Source organism: Somniosus microcephalus, chromosome 7 (assembly GCF_052327205.1).
Source record: "Somniosus microcephalus isolate GS21.2 chromosome 7, FLI_Smic_1.0, whole genome shotgun sequence".
Classification (NCBI taxonomy): domain Eukaryota; kingdom Metazoa; phylum Chordata; class Chondrichthyes; order Squaliformes; family Somniosidae; genus Somniosus; species Somniosus microcephalus.
The window spans coordinates 190,469,519-190,487,485 of NC_140993.1; the positions used below are offsets into that span (position 1 = coordinate 190,469,519).

General features: G+C 45.2%; 1 protein-coding gene across 1 annotated transcript in view; it reads right to left on the reverse strand.

The window, feature by feature from the left end:
- Positions 1–17,967, reverse strand: part of csmd3b (CUB and Sushi multiple domains 3b) — a 1,929,854-nt gene that overhangs the window by 222,530 nt on the left and 1,689,357 nt on the right. The window contains exon 40 of the mRNA XM_085993978.1: positions 2,494–2,682. Coding sequence (XP_085850104.1) covers positions 2,494–2,682 — 189 coding nt within the window. The remainder of the gene's footprint in view (positions 1–2,493; positions 2,683–17,967) is intronic.

Sequence of the window (17,967 nt, forward strand, 5' to 3'; positions counted from 1 at the left end):
AAGGAAGGTCAAATCAAAATGAACCTGCAAAGTACTGCTCAGTACCCAAAACTCCTTCACACAGCGTTGAATCTCTCCAGAAGTGTGTGTCTCTCTCTCTCTCAGAATGCGTGGTGCAAAAATGTCGCAGACAAAAAAAGGCAGGAAGCGGCCGCCTTTAAGTAGCGCTCCCCCAGTCCCTTCCTGACTGCAAAACGTTCCCCTCTACCTGTCGTTGCTAGCGGCAGGCGGAAAGGCAGGGGGCGCCACTCAATATCCGGTCTGGGGCGCTACCGGGGCGTTGCATGCTTGACTGACGTCACGATCTGGAGGCGCAGGAGATTGTGGCAGTAGTGTTTAGCCCTGCCACAAAATGTCTGGTCAATTTTGCGAGTGGCGCAAACATCGCTTTGCGCCCCGTTAGTGCTCTCTTAGGGCGCTAACGGGAGGCGCAAAGCAACCAAATTTTCCCCCCCTAGCATTTTAAATCTGAGGGACTATCTGAGAGCCAGTCCGCTAACGTCAGCAATATGTTGTGTCAGTGAGCAACTCTGTTAATTTAGTGGTGAATGATGATTACAATACTCACCTGGAGCAATCGGTGCCTTGAAATTTAGTGCTGCAGTATATGTTATCAGGATTAACTGTTCTCCATCCTAGCTGCAGCAACGTATATTTTCGATTTTAAAAAGTGATACTTATGAAGCTAATTTTAAAAATGGACCCGACTGGAAAATACCAATGGTAAGCATTCTAGCAACCTCTTTTGGTAGAAAGGCTTTAGGTAAGATTTATGGCATAAAGCTTCTTCAACACTTATTTTAAGAATTTCTTCTGAACATACACCTCAAAATAAAAGTGACAAACTTTTGTTGGTACTTCATACCTCTGAGTTAGGACCATTGTACAGTCTATTTCACTGTTCTATTTATTTATTTTTTATTATGTAGGATAATATTTTAGATATCCCTTAGACTGAAATGCAATTAGACTCTGAACACTGGAACACTGCATCATCGGTACTTATTTTGAAAGTATATAAAGCATACTTTTTTCATTCAACTTCCCCCCTTCTTTCCCTGAAAGCACGAACTCATTCTACATCAGTCACCTTCTGGTAATGCACCCAAAAGCACATCTTCTTTCTGCGAAGCAAAAGGCCAAATACTTTAAAGTTAAAAATTGGTCACAGAAAATTCAGCACCCAATCTCAATTCTAGTCTTCTTTCCTCAAACTTGAATATAACCAGTGCTGCAGCAATCTCTCTATCAAATCACTGACTAAACAGGGTGCTGATGCCTGGAGATGATGATTCCTTTATTCAGATATTTGTGCTCTCCATGAATATCTTGCAGCTTCTGAAATCATGTGCTATTTTTGTGCCAAGGCATTAATCTTCCCTTTTAGTTGATTATCACACTTTAGTCACCTCTTCTAATCAGGCATGATATGACGTTGAAACGCTAGTGGAAAATTACAAACAGGATGCATCATTTTGTTGATTGAAAAATGTAACAAATTAGAAAAAAAAACATTTTACATAAGAAAACCTTGGGTTCAATGTCTGTACAAATAAATTGCTTCTACACATTTTTAATTCATTATGCAGGATGGGAATATTTGATTTAAAAGCTTATTTATAAAATTCATGCTTCCAGTTATAGTATTTAATTCAAATTAAAACCGATTTTCTTGGGCAATTGAGATGCAGTACATCAGAACTGGAGTATAAGCATCTTGTTTTAGAACATGTTTATAATTTTGTTACAAATTCAAAAATGGAAGTCTTCACAAATTCATTGATCTGGCCACTACACACAGTGATGAGGGAAATTGTTGCCCTGGGTCATTTGCTCTTGCTTGCTGCTTACAAAGGAAACTGGGCATTAACAATTCTTACTTAATTTCTCATGAGAAATGTGCATTGAATCATTTCTGGATCAGGAAGCTTGATTTTCCTACTGAATTGCTTAAATGCTACGGGCTGTTTCTTCAGTTAACATCTCCTGTATTTTCAGTTCGCTCACGTAAGCAACCAACAGAAACTTGTGGGAATCTTGTGAAAAATAAATGCTAATAAACTTCTCACAATGCTTAATTAACAGAAAAATTCTACTTTAATAACCATTTCTCTCAGGAAGATTAAATAGTAAATATATTAAACAGTTGGGAATCAGTTATTACTTCTCGACCTTTTCATTCGGAATGTTTGAAACCAGGATTTCTCCTTTTAAGTGGGTTTCCTTTTACTGGAGTTGATGGTTAATAGGCTGCATTGTTGTTGCTCACCTGAGCAAAATAACAGCAGGAGAAATTGAGAAGATTTATGCCTGTACTACACGACAAGCATCCCAAATACTGTACTCAGCATAGATTTGCTCTAAAGTCTTCAAATAGTGGTGGATTACAACAGTGGATCAGTGGAGCTACCATTAAATATCCACACGGGCAAATGTCACTCACACAGATATCAAACGTACATGACAGAAGCGTAGCAAACGTTTATTACATACCTTCACATCTAGGTATAGGGTGGTTCCAGTTACGGCTTATACCATGCAGACAAGTGAGTGCTGCCTCCCCAATTAAAGTGTAACCAAGGAGACACTCAAACGAGATGGTTCGTCCCACCGATAAATCATATCCAATAACAAAACCATTTCGAAATGGGCGAGGGTCAGGGCAACTTTGCAGTTGGTATGCTGCAAAAATATAGTAAATGTCACTAATTAGTCAGACCAAATAATCGAGTACATAACTAACTTTTAACAGTAGAAAAAGTTTGGTGTATAATAAACAGATAACATTTCTTTCCACCACTTGCTATTTTCTAATTTTTATGCATGCCCTTTAATTATTTTTGATCTAATGTCACTCTTACTGTCAACGTCTGATAGCTTTCACTTTTCCACATAGAATGTTAAGGAATACACTATTAATCATAATTTTCTTGTCAGCTGATGTGATGCAAATTTTCATTAATACAGGGTATTACTAAAATCTCACAGAACCACAGCAAGTATTGCTCTGAAAAGTGACTGGTTTAGTGCAAAAGAATTTCATTTCAAAACAGCAGAATGTTCAAGAGTGAATCTTATGTTGCCTGGAGACTCCATTACTGTTAGTTCCTCTGTGTGGTCATTCTTTAGGTGAGCAAACTTAAAGTGATAATAAAGTGGATCCTGAAATTCAGTACACAATTACTTTGCATCTCAGGATTCAAATTTGTACAGGTTATGTCAAATTAAATGTGTAGACAAGATGGCTCCTGTGCTGGCAGCTCGCTAGGGAGCTCCTTTGCCATCCTTGACCATCCATTGCCATCCTTTGCTCTTTTTCCCCCCCATTCTCCTCTCTTCTGCTGTTTAAGTTCCCCTGGCTCTAATAGTGGGTGCATTTTTATCCCTAACTGCAAGTTCAAGCTGCAAGGTTAAAGTTACCTGAGCCCACTGCCCATCCCCTGACCATGCCTGTTCTTTGTTCTCAGTGAGCACTGGCTCTTCACTTAAACTTAGCTCCCAAATTCCCAGACCTCTCTGCCGTCAAGACTACGCTTCTCCACTAGACTAGTGATCTAGTGACTAGTGGATCGCAAGTGGAGCTCGGGACCACAGATCGCGAGAATATCAGGCTAATTTGATCCTGTGAGAGACAACATCATTCATGTCCGAGGCCGGGACCCAGGAACGAGGACGAGCCCAGCAGCGAGGTCAAGGACCAGGAGTGGCGCAGCGTGGACCAGCAGCAGGGTCGGGGCCCAGGGAAGGTGCGGCACGGGCCAACAGCGAGGTCGGGAGGACCACAATGCATCCTACGAAACCCAAGCAGAGAGGACCTGCGGGAAGGAGGGAGGAGGACAGTAGCAGTATGTTTGTGTGTGTGTGCTAGGCCATTGTAGCAGAGCCTGGTCTCCAATCGTCTTGGATCCCCTTGCCATTGGATCAAGACCTTGCCCTGTCAAGCCCATGTGGTAGCTGGGGTGCAACGGCCACCCCACGTTAAAGGAATTCACGCACAGGCATCTTCAACCTTTTAAACTGAAGTTCGGGACCTGGAATGTCAGGACCCTCATGGACAACCCCAACAGCGACAGACTGGAACGCCATACTGCTATCATTGCCCGGGAGCTCAGACGCTTAGACATTGACATCGCCGCCCTAAGTGAGATCCGGCGGGCAGGGGAAGGCGGTAGTTACACCTTCTTCTGGAAAGGCAAACCTGAAGAAGAATGCCGCCTCCATGGGGTAGGCTTCGCCATAAAAAAAGAACTGGTTGGGCATCTCAGAGACTCCCCTAGTGGTATAAATGAGCGCCACATGACTCTTCGACTCACCCTAGCCCGGAACCAGTGCGCTACGGTCATCAGTGCGTACGCCCCAACACTGGAAGCCACAGACGAGACCAAAGAGGAATTCTACTCCAGCCTCGAACAATCCCTGTCCCGAGTCCCAACGGGCGACAAGATGATCCTCCTTGGTGACTTTCATGCCAGAGTTGGAAAGGACACAGACCTCTGGGGAGGTGTGATTGGCAGAGAGGGGGGAGGGAACGCCAACTCCAACGGTACCCTCCTCCTGTCGAAATGCTTAGAACATGGCCTCGTCATAACCAACACCTTGTTCCGTTAGAGAGACAAGTACAAGGCTTCATGGCAGCACCCTCGTTCCAAGCACTGGCATCTGCTGGACTACGTCATCGTCCAAGCGAGGGACCGCAAGGACGTCCGCATCACCCGCGCCATGACAGGAGCTGATGACTGCTTGACAGAGCACCGGCTAATCCGCTCTGTCATCTCCATCAATGTAGCCCCAAAACAGCGGCGGCAACGGAAACAATGCCGCAGGAAAATTAACGCTGGAGCACTCAAAGACCCCGCTAAGAAAGCCCTATTCAGCCTGCGCCTCACAAACAACCTGACGACTCCCAGTAATGCAGAGACATAGAGTGCCCACAGCATCTGGTCTGCACTCAAGGCCTCCATAATCAGCACCTGTGAAGAGACGCTCGGTCACTCGACCAGGAAACACCAAGACTGGTTCGACGAGAACGGCCAGGAGATCCAGGAGCTAATAAGCCACAAGCGCAAGGCATTCCTGACCTGGAAACAGCAACACAACTCGAGAGCAAGAAAGCAGCTCTACAGAAGCCTGAAGGCCAAGGTCCAACAAAAAACTCGCGACCTAAAGAACAGATGGCGGGTGGAGAAAGTGCAGGAGATCCAGCAGCTAGCCGACAACCACGACGTGCGTGGATTCTTTAGCGCAGTCAAGACCACCTACAGCCCAACATAGAAACATAGAAGATAGGAGCAGGAGTAGGCCATTCGGCCCCTCTAGCCTGCTCCGCCATTCAAAGCGATCATGGCTGATCATCCAAATTCAGTACCCTGTCCCTGCTTTCTCCCCATATCCCTTGATCCCTTTAGCCTTAAGAAATATATCCAACTCCTCCTTGAATATATTTAATGAATTGGCCTCTACTGCCTTCTGTGGTAGAGAATTCCACAGGTTCACCACTCTCTGGGTGAAGAAATTCCTCCTTATCTCTGTCCTAAATGGCTTACCCCTTATCCTTAGACTGTGACCCCTGGTTCTGGACTCCCCAACCATCAGGAACATCCTTCCAAGCACCCAAGGCACTTCCCCACTGTGGGCCAAGAATGGAGAGGTACTCATCAAGGACAGGGAGGCAGTCAGTGCCCACTGGAAGGAGCACTTCGAAGATCTCCTTTGACACAAATGTCCTCAACTCCATCCCACAGCATGCTACCCGCCACCATCTCAGCACAACCCCAGCCCGGCATGAGGCTGAAAAGGCCATTCAACAACTGAAGAACAACAAGGCCTCAGGAGCAGATGGAATCCCCGCCGAGGCACTAAAGCATGGCGGAGAAACACTACTGGTGCGAATTCATGAACTCATTTCACTTATCTGGAAGGAGGAGAGCATGCCAGGGGATCTTAGAGACGCCGTAATTGTGACCATCTTCAAGAAAGGTGACAAGTCCGAGTGCAGTAATTACAGAGGAGTTTCCCTGCTGTCTGCCACAGGGAAAGTCAATGCAAGAATCCTCCTCAATCGCCTTCTCCCAGTGGCCGAAGAGCTCTTCCCAGAGTCGCAATGCGGATTCCGCCCACTAAGGGGCACAATGGACATGATCTTCACCGCACGTCAATTGCAAGAGAAATGCAGGGAACAGCACCAACCGCTGTACATGGCCTTCTTTGATCTCACAAAGGCCGTCGACACTGTCAACCGTGAGGGATTATGGAGTGTCCTCCTCAAATTCGGCTGCCCTCAAAAGTTTGTCACTATCCTCTGCCTGCTTCACGACGACTTGCAAGCCGTGATCCTGACCAATGGTTCTACCACAGACCCAATTCACGTACAAACCAGGGTCAACAAGGCTGTGTCATCGCACCAACGCTCTTCTCAATCTTCCTTGCTGCAATGCTCCATCTCACCCTCAGTAAGCTCCCCACTGGAGTGGAGCTAATTTACAGAACAAACAGGAAACTGTTCAACCTCCGTCGCCTCCAGTCCAGATCCAAGTTCGTCCCATCCTCCGTCGTTGAATTACAGTATGCAGACGCGCTTGCGTCTGTACTCACTCGGAGGTCGAACTCCAAACCATCGTCAACACCTTCACCGAAGCATACGAGAGCATGGGCCTTACACTAAACATCTGTAAGACAAAGGTCCTCTACCAACCTGTCCCCGCCACACAGTGCTGCCCCCCAATTATCAAAATCCATGACAAGGCCTTGGACAACGTGGACCACTTTCCATACCTCGGGAACCTACTGTCAACAAGGGCAGACGTTGACGACAAAGTCCAACACCGCCTTCAGTGTGCCAGTGCAGCCTTCGGTCGCCTGAGGAAGAGAGTGTTTGAAGATCAGGACCTCTAACCTGGCAGTAAGCTCATGGTCTACAGAGCAGCAGTGATACCCGCCCTGCTGTATGCCTCAGAGACATGGACCATGTACAGCAGGCACCTCAAAGCACTGGAGAGGTACCATCAACGCTGCCTCCGCAAGATCCTGCAAATCCATTGGTAGGATAGGCGCACCAACATCAGTGTTCTTGCTCAGGCCAACATCCCCAGCATTGAAGCTTTGACCACGCTCGATCAGCTCCGATGGACGGGTCACATCGCCCGCATGCCTGATACGAAACTCCCAAAACAAGCGCTCTACTCGGAGCTCCGGCACGGCAAGAGAGCCCCAGGTGGGCAGAGGAAACGCTTCAAGGACACCCTCAAAGCCTCCTTTAAAAAGCCTAACATCCCCACCGACACCTGGGAATTCCTGGCCCAAGACCGCACAAAGTGGAGGAGAAGCATTCGGGAAGGCACTGAACACCTCGAGTCTCTTCGCCGGGAGCAAGCGGAAGCCAAGCACAGGCAGTGCAAGGAGCGCACATCAACCCAAGCACCCCACCCACCCACCCTTTCAACCATCGTCTGCCCCACCTGTGACAGAGACTGTAGGTCCTGCATTGGACTCATCAGTCACCTGCAAACTCATTTTTAATGTGGAAGCAAGTCATCCTCGGTTCCGAGGGACTGCCTAAGAAGAAGAAGACATTGCTAATTTTCAAGTATCACACTGTTAAATGAGTTTTAAAAATCAAAAATTACATTATTTTTGTGAGCGTTGTTAAAAATCAAATGTAAGTTTAGTTTATTTCGTGTTTATGGAAAGGTTTAATGACAGATTCAAGTTAGACAATAAAATTGTTTGTTTCACTGTAATTCAGTGGAATCACAACATCTCTGACCCATTATAGAAGTTAATGAGAATGTACAGAGATGATTTAAGGACTCTTTGGAACAAAAAATGGTTCTTTACCACTGGAACCAAGCATTATATATGGAAAGTAACTCTCAGGGTTCAATCATGGAGGTGTAGGAATAGGTCGAATTCCTGGTGTTTTGTTCCATTATCTTCAAGGAGCAGGAGGAGTGAGGGAATACATTTTCAGAATTTTGCTTCTGATACTAAATTAGTGAAGTCCAGTCCATGAGAGCGTACTTGGTCTTTGGAAGGGGTGTGCTTGATAGGGCACATTGGTGCCGTGTTAATGACCAGAACCTGCAAATCCAGGAGGGCACAGGTGTTGTGAGAGGCCGAGCATTTGGTGTGCCACACCTCACAAACGACTCAGTGAAGGTAGAATATTGGAGCCATTGTCTGCATGCCGGAGAAAAAGCTTCTTTAAACCTTTTCTACATCAGCTGATGGCAGGAAATCGGGCAGTAGGGAGTCAGGGGAAACATTTCAAGGATAAATGTATGTGAAGGCTTAAGACATTTACTGTTATCTAGAAACCTGGGAAAATGTAGTCAGAGATTTCCCTGCTGTGAAGTGTGGCACCATATACTACCAAGTTAACAAAAAAAAGTATTATTACTGAAAAGTCAATCATCTACAGATGGCAAATGGAGATGTGATAGCCAAAGTGCATCACACATTGACACATGATACCATTCCTACAAATATTGTTAACCATGACATTACCCAATGTGTGTGATGGTCACTTTCATTCAGATATGGCAAAGATGTTCCACTCACCGGTGTGTTAAATCTTAATGTAAGGAAAGAGCTGACAGGAATGTAGATTCTTTGCAACTGAAAATCAATTTCAACATTTCTTTGGCCATCTGACGGAGTTCTTCAATTTGGCTCTACATCAGCTTTGAGTGATACCACATCGGATACAAAGCCTAAGTAATGGTTTAGGGTACTTGGAAGTCAGATCATCAACTCCACTCTTGAGTAATATTATCACTTTTGTAATGGTGTGCATTTGAAATCACTTTGTATCAGTGCAAAATCGGTACTTTTAGGACAGGGCACATGCTCACTGACCACAGTGGATTTCTAATATCTTCCGTTTTTATTTCCAATTCCCTGCATTTTCAGGTTTTCTTTTTATCTCTGCAATATGAACTTGTGAGTTAATGATACAGTTAGCAACCACCTCCTTGTTTCACAGACAAGAGCAGGAAGGGCAAATTTTACAAGGATGTGTTCCTGCAGCACAGCCTCGCTCAATGTGAGTGCAAATTGAAGAATCAGGGATGGAGGTCAGTGCACCTTATTTTCCAATCATTAAAATTAATCACCAAAAGATTGAGTGTGCCATGAATCAGCTGCACTGACCTTGACATCCGAAATGGATTCTTGACATGTGCTCTCGGTGACTGAAACCTCATGCTGGGAGCACAGCCTCACAAAATTTCCCTTGGAAATTATTTCAAAGTCTCAGGAGTAATTCTAATTCTAAATAGAGCTTTGAAAGTGAAAGGGGCCGATTTTCCCGCAGGTGCGGGGAATTGTCGGTTTCCCCAAATGTCGGGGTTCCCACACAAATCTAAATGGGTCTGCCACATCGAAGCAATTTTCCCTCAATTGGCCAATTCATTTCCAGCGTGTGGGAACCCTTGCTAATTGACTATTTCCAGTCAGAAAGCCCCACAGTATGATGTCATCATTCATGGTGCTTTCAAGGTCCACAGCAAGCATTGCATCCTCTGAAGGCTTCCAAACGAACCATACAGGATGGCAGAGGAGCATGCAGCAGCTGTGGCTAGTGCCAGACCCCAAGCTGCCTCCAAATTCGACGAGACTTCACTGCAGGCATTATTGGATGGGGTGAGGGCCCACAGGGAGGTCCTCTTCCCTAGGTCAGGGAGGAAGAGGCCTCCCACTGAGACCAAGGCTTCATGGATGCTGGTGTCAGCAGATGTCAACTCGCTGGGAGTCACCAGAAGAACCTTGGCATTACATCTCTAACTCCTTCCTTTACTCCCCCACAGTACCATCCAGAGCCCCCGTCCCCACTGTGGAGGAGGAAGAGGCTGTGCAGCCAGACTCCTCAGAGGAAGCTCCAACCTCTGAGGGCGCAGCGTCAGCAGAAGTAAGCACACCCAGCACCAGCGCAGACACTCACACCTCGGGGGGACCTTCGGGACATAGAGTAGTGTTGTCACCTGGTGTTTCACAGCTCACAAGTGAGCATCAGCAGATTGTGGAGACAGGGACAGCAGTGGAGAATCCTCGTCGGAGGGCGCAGGACTCTGCCAGCTCAGCTCAGCTGCATGTCGACCCTCTGCCTCTGGGTCCATCCATAAGATCAGAGGTGATGGAACTCCATGAACAGATGTAGGAGTCTCTGGCAGGTTTTGTCTCTAAGGGTCGCTGCGAGTGTGGAGCGAATGGAGGAGTCCATAGCGAAGATGAGCTGAGTCTTTGCGTAGTCACTGGCGTATGAACGCATCACCATAGAAAGGTTGGCACCCTCCATGGAGGAGATAAGTCGCCAGGGTATGGAAAACATGGTGAGTGTTCATAATAGAATGACATCTCTTGAGGAGCGATGGGCATCTATTGAGCAAAGAAACCAGACCTTCATGGAAGTCCTTCTGAGTAGGACTGCCAGTGCAGATATGGGTCCCCATGGCCCCCTGATGCGCAGCAAGGTGCTCTCAAGCCACATCCAAGCGCTGTCCCCTTCTGGCCTGTGCAGCTTCAGGTGACTGAGCAGTAGCCTGGTGCTCCTGCTGCTGATGCTGCTGTTCCTGGTTCTGCTGCTGACGCCTCTGCTGCTGGAGATCCTCTAATGGCATGAAGGGAAGGGAAAAAAGGCCTCCCATACTTCTGGTAGATGCCTCCATTGAGGAAGCGCTAAGTGAGGGTGCCAAGTGATGCTTCCCATGAGCTCACACTGGAGAAGTGCGTGAGGCTCCAACCTTCCACAGCTGTGCCTAAGCCTTGAACAAGTTGCCCCAAGCCTGAAACAACAAGGTCCTGCAACCTACAAATGCTGTCTGATTAAATCTCTTCTTTCCTGATTGACCTGCAGCTGAAAGTAAGCGAGCCGATATTGTTCACGCCAGGTTTCATCAGCGGGGTTCCCAGCAGGCGTGTTTAGCGTGGGAAAAGGCTGAAAGTAGCAAGGGCCCCTTAAAATGGCATTATAGATGCCAATTATTGATGATTAAGGTGCCTAAAGACCAGTCCCGACTGCTGTGGGCGGGACTGAAACGCCGGGGTGAAAGTCGGACGGGGCGGGGAATCAGGCGGGGGGGGGGGGGGCTCGCGACCCCCTAATTTTGCGATTTCCCCCCCAACACGCCTAAAACCCTGCCTGACGGCTCCAGGAAAATCGACCCCAAAGTCTCTGGCAACATTTCTCCAACACACCCACATAAACTTTAGAATGAACAGGTCGTTTTTTTTGTAAAATATGGAGGTTCTATTGCTTTTAGTTCATGTAGAAATATATTTTTTTAATAACTTTGTATATTTAACCCAAACAGAATTGTAATAAGATAAATGTTGCAAATGTCTATAATATGATGTAAATTGTAATTTTGTAATTTACCAACCTAAGTCTGTTGAGGAAGATCCCACAGAACTCAAACATCTTGATCTGACCATGTCTTTGCATGAAGCAGTGAAAATCCTGTTTCTTTCAATTCTTCAAGAAACACAAGGGGTGATTTTGCTCCCAGGTGGGTATGGCAGATCATGGACTCACCCCTATTTTCATGTCTCTTGCAAGTCTAATACCACCTCCTGCCTTAGATGGCTCCACCCAAAGTCTTTCTTCATCTAATTGATATTCTTAGCTTCACCATCTCCTCGGACCTCAAGTAACACTTCGACACCTCATCTATTGTTAAAACTGCCATAGTTTCTTTGTTCATGCTGAACACTTTTCCCATCAAGAACACTAAAATCTCTAGAAAACCCAAATCCATCCAAGACACAAATGTTTTAATAATATCTGGAGAGGTGCGTTGAACACCTCTCTCACACCCCTGGACAGTACACAAGAAAAAGCTTGTCCTCTAATGAAACTCACCTGAAACAACAACTTGCATTTACATAGTGCCTTTAATGTAGAAAAATGTCCCAAGGCACTTCAGAGAAATAACCAGACAAAAAGAATCAAAGAAGAAGATAGTAGGAGAGGTAACCAAAAGCTTGGTCAAAGAGGTCCCGGGGTTATGGAAAGTCTTTAAGTAGGAGGGGGTCTTGGAGAGAAGGAGGGGTTATGGAGGGAGCTGCAGAGCCTGGAGCATAGACGGATGAACGTACAGCCACCCATGGTAGGGCAAAAGGAAGGAAGGATGCATAAGAGGCTACAGTCAGAGCAATGGAGAGTTCTGGGCGGACTGGAAGATGTTAGAGAGATAGGATGGGACTAGGCGATGAGGGATTTAAACAGAAGAATGAGAATTGGAGGATTGCGGGACTGGGAGCCAATGTACAACAGGAGTGATGGTTAAACTGGACGTGGTGCAAGACTGTTGGAGGCTGGCCAGGAGAGCATTAGAATGGGTAGAGCAGGGTTTTGTCACCATTTATGTGGAAGCTGATCTCATTTCTTAGGATGAGGAGGAGAAGGGGCAATGATAGACCCTTAGGTGACTCCAGAGGTTACGTTGCGGGGGTGGGAAGAGATGTTCTGGCTACAATTGGTTAGGTAAGAGTGGAACTAAGCAAAGACAGTCCCACTGAGCTAAAAAACAGAGGAGAGGCATTGAAGGAGTATAGTGTACAGTAGGAGGATGAGAAGGGAAAATGCACCAGGGTCACAGTCACAGAGGATGACATTTGTGATTCTGATTAGGGCCATTTCAGTGCTGAGGCAGGGACAGAAACCTGATAGTAGAGATTCAAACATGGAGTTATGGGAAAGATGGGCACGGATTTGGGAGGCGAAAATACATTCAAGGACCTTGGAGAGGAAAGGGATGTTGGAGAAAGGGTGGTAATTTACAAGGTCAGGGGGAAAAGGGTGTGGTTTTTGGAGGAAGAGGTGATGATAGTGCTTTTGAAAGGGAGATGGGATAGTACTTGAGGAGATGAAACTAGTTGCTAGCATGGGGGCAGGGCGAGAAGTTGGGAATGGGGTGATAGGAGCAGGAGGTGGGAGTCATGGAAAAGATGAGCTCAGAGGAAGTGCTTGCCTTGTGGGGGCCTGTGCAAAGGTTCACTTTGGGGCCTGCATATTTTACTAGACAATGATACTACCTACTCAATCTGGTGTCAAATTGGCACATGTACAATCGTAAAAAGACATATTTGAAATAGGTAATACAAAAAAAGAGTTGACAAAATGCTAAGTGATAGATAACATGAGTAAATGACATTGAATGATTATAAAGGTCTTGAAACACCAATGTTATTTCAGTGTATGAGCTGTATGACAACTTAGAAGCTTGCTTTTCATGCTTTAGCTGCAGCAAAGTCTTATAAATGAATAGTCGAACTTCCATCAAATCTCAAGTTCAATTGAGATATCTGCCGGGCCATTTAGGTGCTCTTGCGACATAGTCGATCTTGCATTAATCTTATCAATTTCAGTGGGGACAAGCTTCATTCGTCTGATACAACCGTCACAGGCACCGTCACCACCAATCTGAACGCAATCTTTCTTTAGCAATATAATCAAGCACATCAAGTGGTGTGAAGAGTGGTTAAAGGCCATTGTGTAGAGGCTCTGATTGTTTAAGGCCCAAAATTAAGCAGGGTTTGATTTTTGACTCCGGTATATTTTGGACCAAGTGTTGTGAATAAGTAATCTCAGAAAATATAAACTTTTGCTTAAATGCCTTAAAAGTTTCACCAATCTTCCAAGAACATTTATAAATGGGGTTTGAAATAGCATTTCACTATATTTGAAAAAATAACTTGTTCAAACTCATCTGAATTAACAGTTTCATTAAGATAATAATAATCTATAAAATATTAATGTTTAAAAATAATAGGAATTACCTGCTGATAAAAGCATCTGAAAATTAATTGCTGGAGAATTTTTGAAAATGTCACTTTACCCGAGTTCACTACTGACAATGAACAGTTTTCATTTATTTATGTTTTATTTTAATAAAAACACCAGACATTTGTTTGATTTTTTTTTTAATGTTAGAAAAAGCTTTTGAACAATCTTTCACTCTGGTTCAGTTACAGAGGGCCTGTCTTCGTATTTAACAATTATATTATGGCTTTGATTGGCCTTCTAAAATGTTAAATATATATTTATAACAGCAATATGCAGGGCATAGCTAATTATCTATACCAACATAATTTTCAGTGGTTCCCATTCTGTGTGCGTGTCTCTTTCTCCTTGGTCTGATGTGCTTTGCACTTTAATCACAGGTATCCTCCAGCCCAGGTCCTGCACTCAGTTAACTCAGTAAGTAGTTAGTGCTTCACTTCCAGGGGTACCTTTAACATTTCCTTTCATGATATATGTCCCTCCTTTTGATGCTTGCTTTTTTATATTTTATTTTTAATATTTTAAAAATGCAGTTCAGAATCACACTGCGGCTGACTGCACTGCTGCGAAAGATTCTACATCACACTTCCTTTCATAAATGTTGCCATCTCATTCTGACGAAAGGTCATTGACCTGAAAAGTTAACTCTGTTTCTCTCTTCACAGATGCTGCCTGAACTGCTGAGTGTCTCCAGCATTTTCTGTTTTTATTACAGCAAAATATTTGCTACATTTCTGTTACTTGAATTTTTCTGTTCTAATCAAAAGTGCACCATAGGGGAGTATGGCCATGTGATACTTATTTCTTAATAATAATTAGTAAATATAAGATTATCTATAATTACTGCATCCTGTATTTTCTTTCACAAGTGTGCCCTCTCATTTGCTATTTTAATCAGTTTTTAGAAACTGAATTTTTCAATATCTCAAGAGTAATATGGCTAATTTTATCAGAGGTGTTGTGCAGGAGTACTGTAGTGAATAAATGGCCAAAAGCTAGGCAGTTGAAAGTTTGAACGTGCAGTTATAAATGACTTGGGACAGTTTTTCCAGTGCTGGATGCAGAAGGAAGTGGGGCTAGATGGGGGTAGGTTCGTGAGGGATACAAGGAAGTAGTCATAGATGGCCTTGAATGTGATCGAGACATGTGGGGGTGGAGAGACCTCATGAGATGGCAAGGCCAAGGGTGATGTCCATGAATATGGGTAGGGGACTTTATATGGAGGGAGAAGTTTAAAGAAGGCAGTGAAATTAGAGGAGAGAGCAAGGTGATGAGATGGAGATTAAAATCTCTGAGGATGAAGAGTTGCTCAGTACACAGAGTCATAGAGTTATACAGCACAGAAAGAGGCCCTTCGGCCCATCGTGTCCGTGCCGGCCATCAAGCCCTGTCTATTCTAATCCCATTTTCCAGCACTTGGTCCATAGCCTTGTATGCTATGGCATTTCAAGTGCTCATCCAAATGCTTCTTGAATGTTGTGAGGGTTCCTGCCTCTACCACCCTTTCAGGCAGTGAGTTCCAGATTCCAACCACCCTCTGGGTGAAAAAGTTTTTCCTCAAATCCCCTCTAAACCTCCTGCCCCTTACCTTGAAACTATGCCCCCTGGTTATTGACCCCTCTACTAAGGGGAAAAGTTTCTATCTACCCTATCTATGCCCCTCATAATTTTGTACACCTCAATCAGGTCCCCCCTCAGCCTTCTCTGCTCTAAGGAAAACAACCCCAGCCTGTCCAATCTCTCTTCATAGCTGAAGCACTCCAGCCCAGGTAACATCCTGGTGAATCTCCTCTGCACCCTCTCCAATGCAATCACATCCCTCCTATAGTGTTGCGACCAGAACTGCACACAGTATTCCAGCTGTGGCCTATCTAGCGTTTTGTACAGCTCCATCATAACCTCCCTGCTCTTATATTCTATGCCTCGGCTAATCACAGAATCACAGAATCACCAGTGCAGATAGAGGCCATTTCGGCAAGTATCCCATATGCCTTTTTAACCACCTTATCTACCTGTCCTGCTGCCTTCAGGAATCTATGTACATGCACACCAAGGTCCCTCTGATTCTCTGTCCTTCCTAGGATCCTACCATTCATTGTGTATTCCCTTGCCTTGTTAGTCCTCCCAAAATGCATCACCTCACACTTTTCAGGGTTAAATTCCATTTGCCACTGTTCTGCCCATCTAACCATCCCGTCTATATCGTCCTGTAGCCTGAGGCTTCCCACCTCGCTATTTACCACTCCACCAATTTTCATGTCATCTGCGAACTTACTGATCATACCTCCTACATTCATATCTAAATCATTAATGTACACTACAAACAGCAAAGGACCCAGCACCGATCCCTGTGGTACACCACTGTGGATCCTGCTTAATAATCAGTCTCGCCATACCTTTAGTGTTCCATGGCATTTGAATTCTGTCATCTCATCATTCACATCCTCACCACGTAACTTAGTAATTGATTTTACAGCGATTGTGATGGTTGTGCTGGTTAAGCCACAGAATAGCAGAACCTTACAGAAGTGCTCTGGCTCTATGCTGCCAGGTTGTTACTGGATATGAACATAACAGCATAAGATATTTTAGGAACAGGAAAATACTATTAATCTCAAGAAACCTGCCCCTTTTTGGTAGATCAGGGCAACATATTTTCTCTGGTTAATTTATTCTAAGCAGTTTTTTAGATTCATGTAAAGTTAAAACTGTTACAGTGCATCATTCCATTCAGATTGAAGATAAGCAATTAGTATTCCCCTTTGTCTGCTCAGAGTGAGAGGGGAAAGGAATTTATTCTGTCATGCTAGTTTAAAAAGTAGCTTAATTCTACTCTTCCTTTTTTGCTTGACAGATTTTGTTGCCAGAGCATTTCGCATCAGTCAGCCCATTGCCTGGCAACTGCTTTCTGTCACAGAGGATTTAATCATTTGCCATCACAACAACATATTTGCTCCCTTGGATAGCAAAGCACACCATTTGAACAGGTAAGTTACTGCCTTTTCATGGAAACATTTCTTTAAAAAGGACTTCTGCTGAGGCTCCAATTCACTCTCCGCATATTTTGCGATGTTTGTTTAAAGGGGCAACTGCACCAAGAGAGCATTTTTCATAGCTCCCCTCAAAGAGTTTACTGTAAATTATTTCTTTAGGCTTCAACTTAACTGGGACGTTAAAGGAGAGTTGCAAAATATATATATATTGGGTTTCGTTTGTTCCAATCATGCTTAGCAGAATTCCACTGCTCTCTGCTCCTGTTGGCTGATGTGTATTTTTTCTCAACTCCATTTTAACTCACTAGATTCAGCTAGGTTGGGTTATAACATGAACTAGCATTTAGATCCAATTCACTCAATAGCAACTTGCAAATCCAGGACCGTTGCCCTCAACAGCGATCTTTAAAACAGTCATGAAAAGTAATCATTGACGTAACGGGGGTAATTTTCACCTAAAAGACAGGTCGTGTGGGAAGTTAAAGTGTTAAAAATCTGAACCCCGACCAGAAAACAGCCTCATCCGGTTTTATTGGAGATGGGACGGGGGGAGGTTAGCACACGTTGCCAGGAGGCCGATCGACTATTTAAATACTATAACGAGGCTGGAAGCCTCTGCTTTATCCTCCATTTTGAATTTAACTTTAGCTGGTTGGACGACCGGAGGTGCAGTGGGGTGGGATGGGGGAGGCCTTGTGTGGGGGGAGGGGAAATCAGAGGCCTGGGGGGTGGGAATCGTTGGCCTCGTGGGGCGTGGTCTCCAATCATGGGCGGTGGGTTAGGTAGGGACATTACTTCCTGGATCCAATGTCCCTACCTAGCCCATCCCACAATCGGAGCCAACCCCCTGCGAGGCCTCCAATTCCCCCCCCCCCCCCCACCAAGGCCTCCGATTTCCCAGCCCCCCCGCCACAAGGCTTTCCCCACCCCACCCTCTGCACCTGCCATCACCGATCTGCTCATCCGGCCCGCAGTCTGGCATTCCAGCCCCCGATTGTTTCCGACGCGCCCACCCCACCCCCAATTCCCGCTCCTCCGTCCACCCCACACAATTCCTCCCTCCCTCCTCTCTGCAGCCTAGTGCCAAAGGAATACCCGCCCGCCCGCAGGCAGCCAGCCTAAAAATCTGTCTGGTTGTATGTGGGAAATGGAGGTTTCCCAAGCAAAACAGGCCCTGCCTTTTTCCTGGGTTTTCCC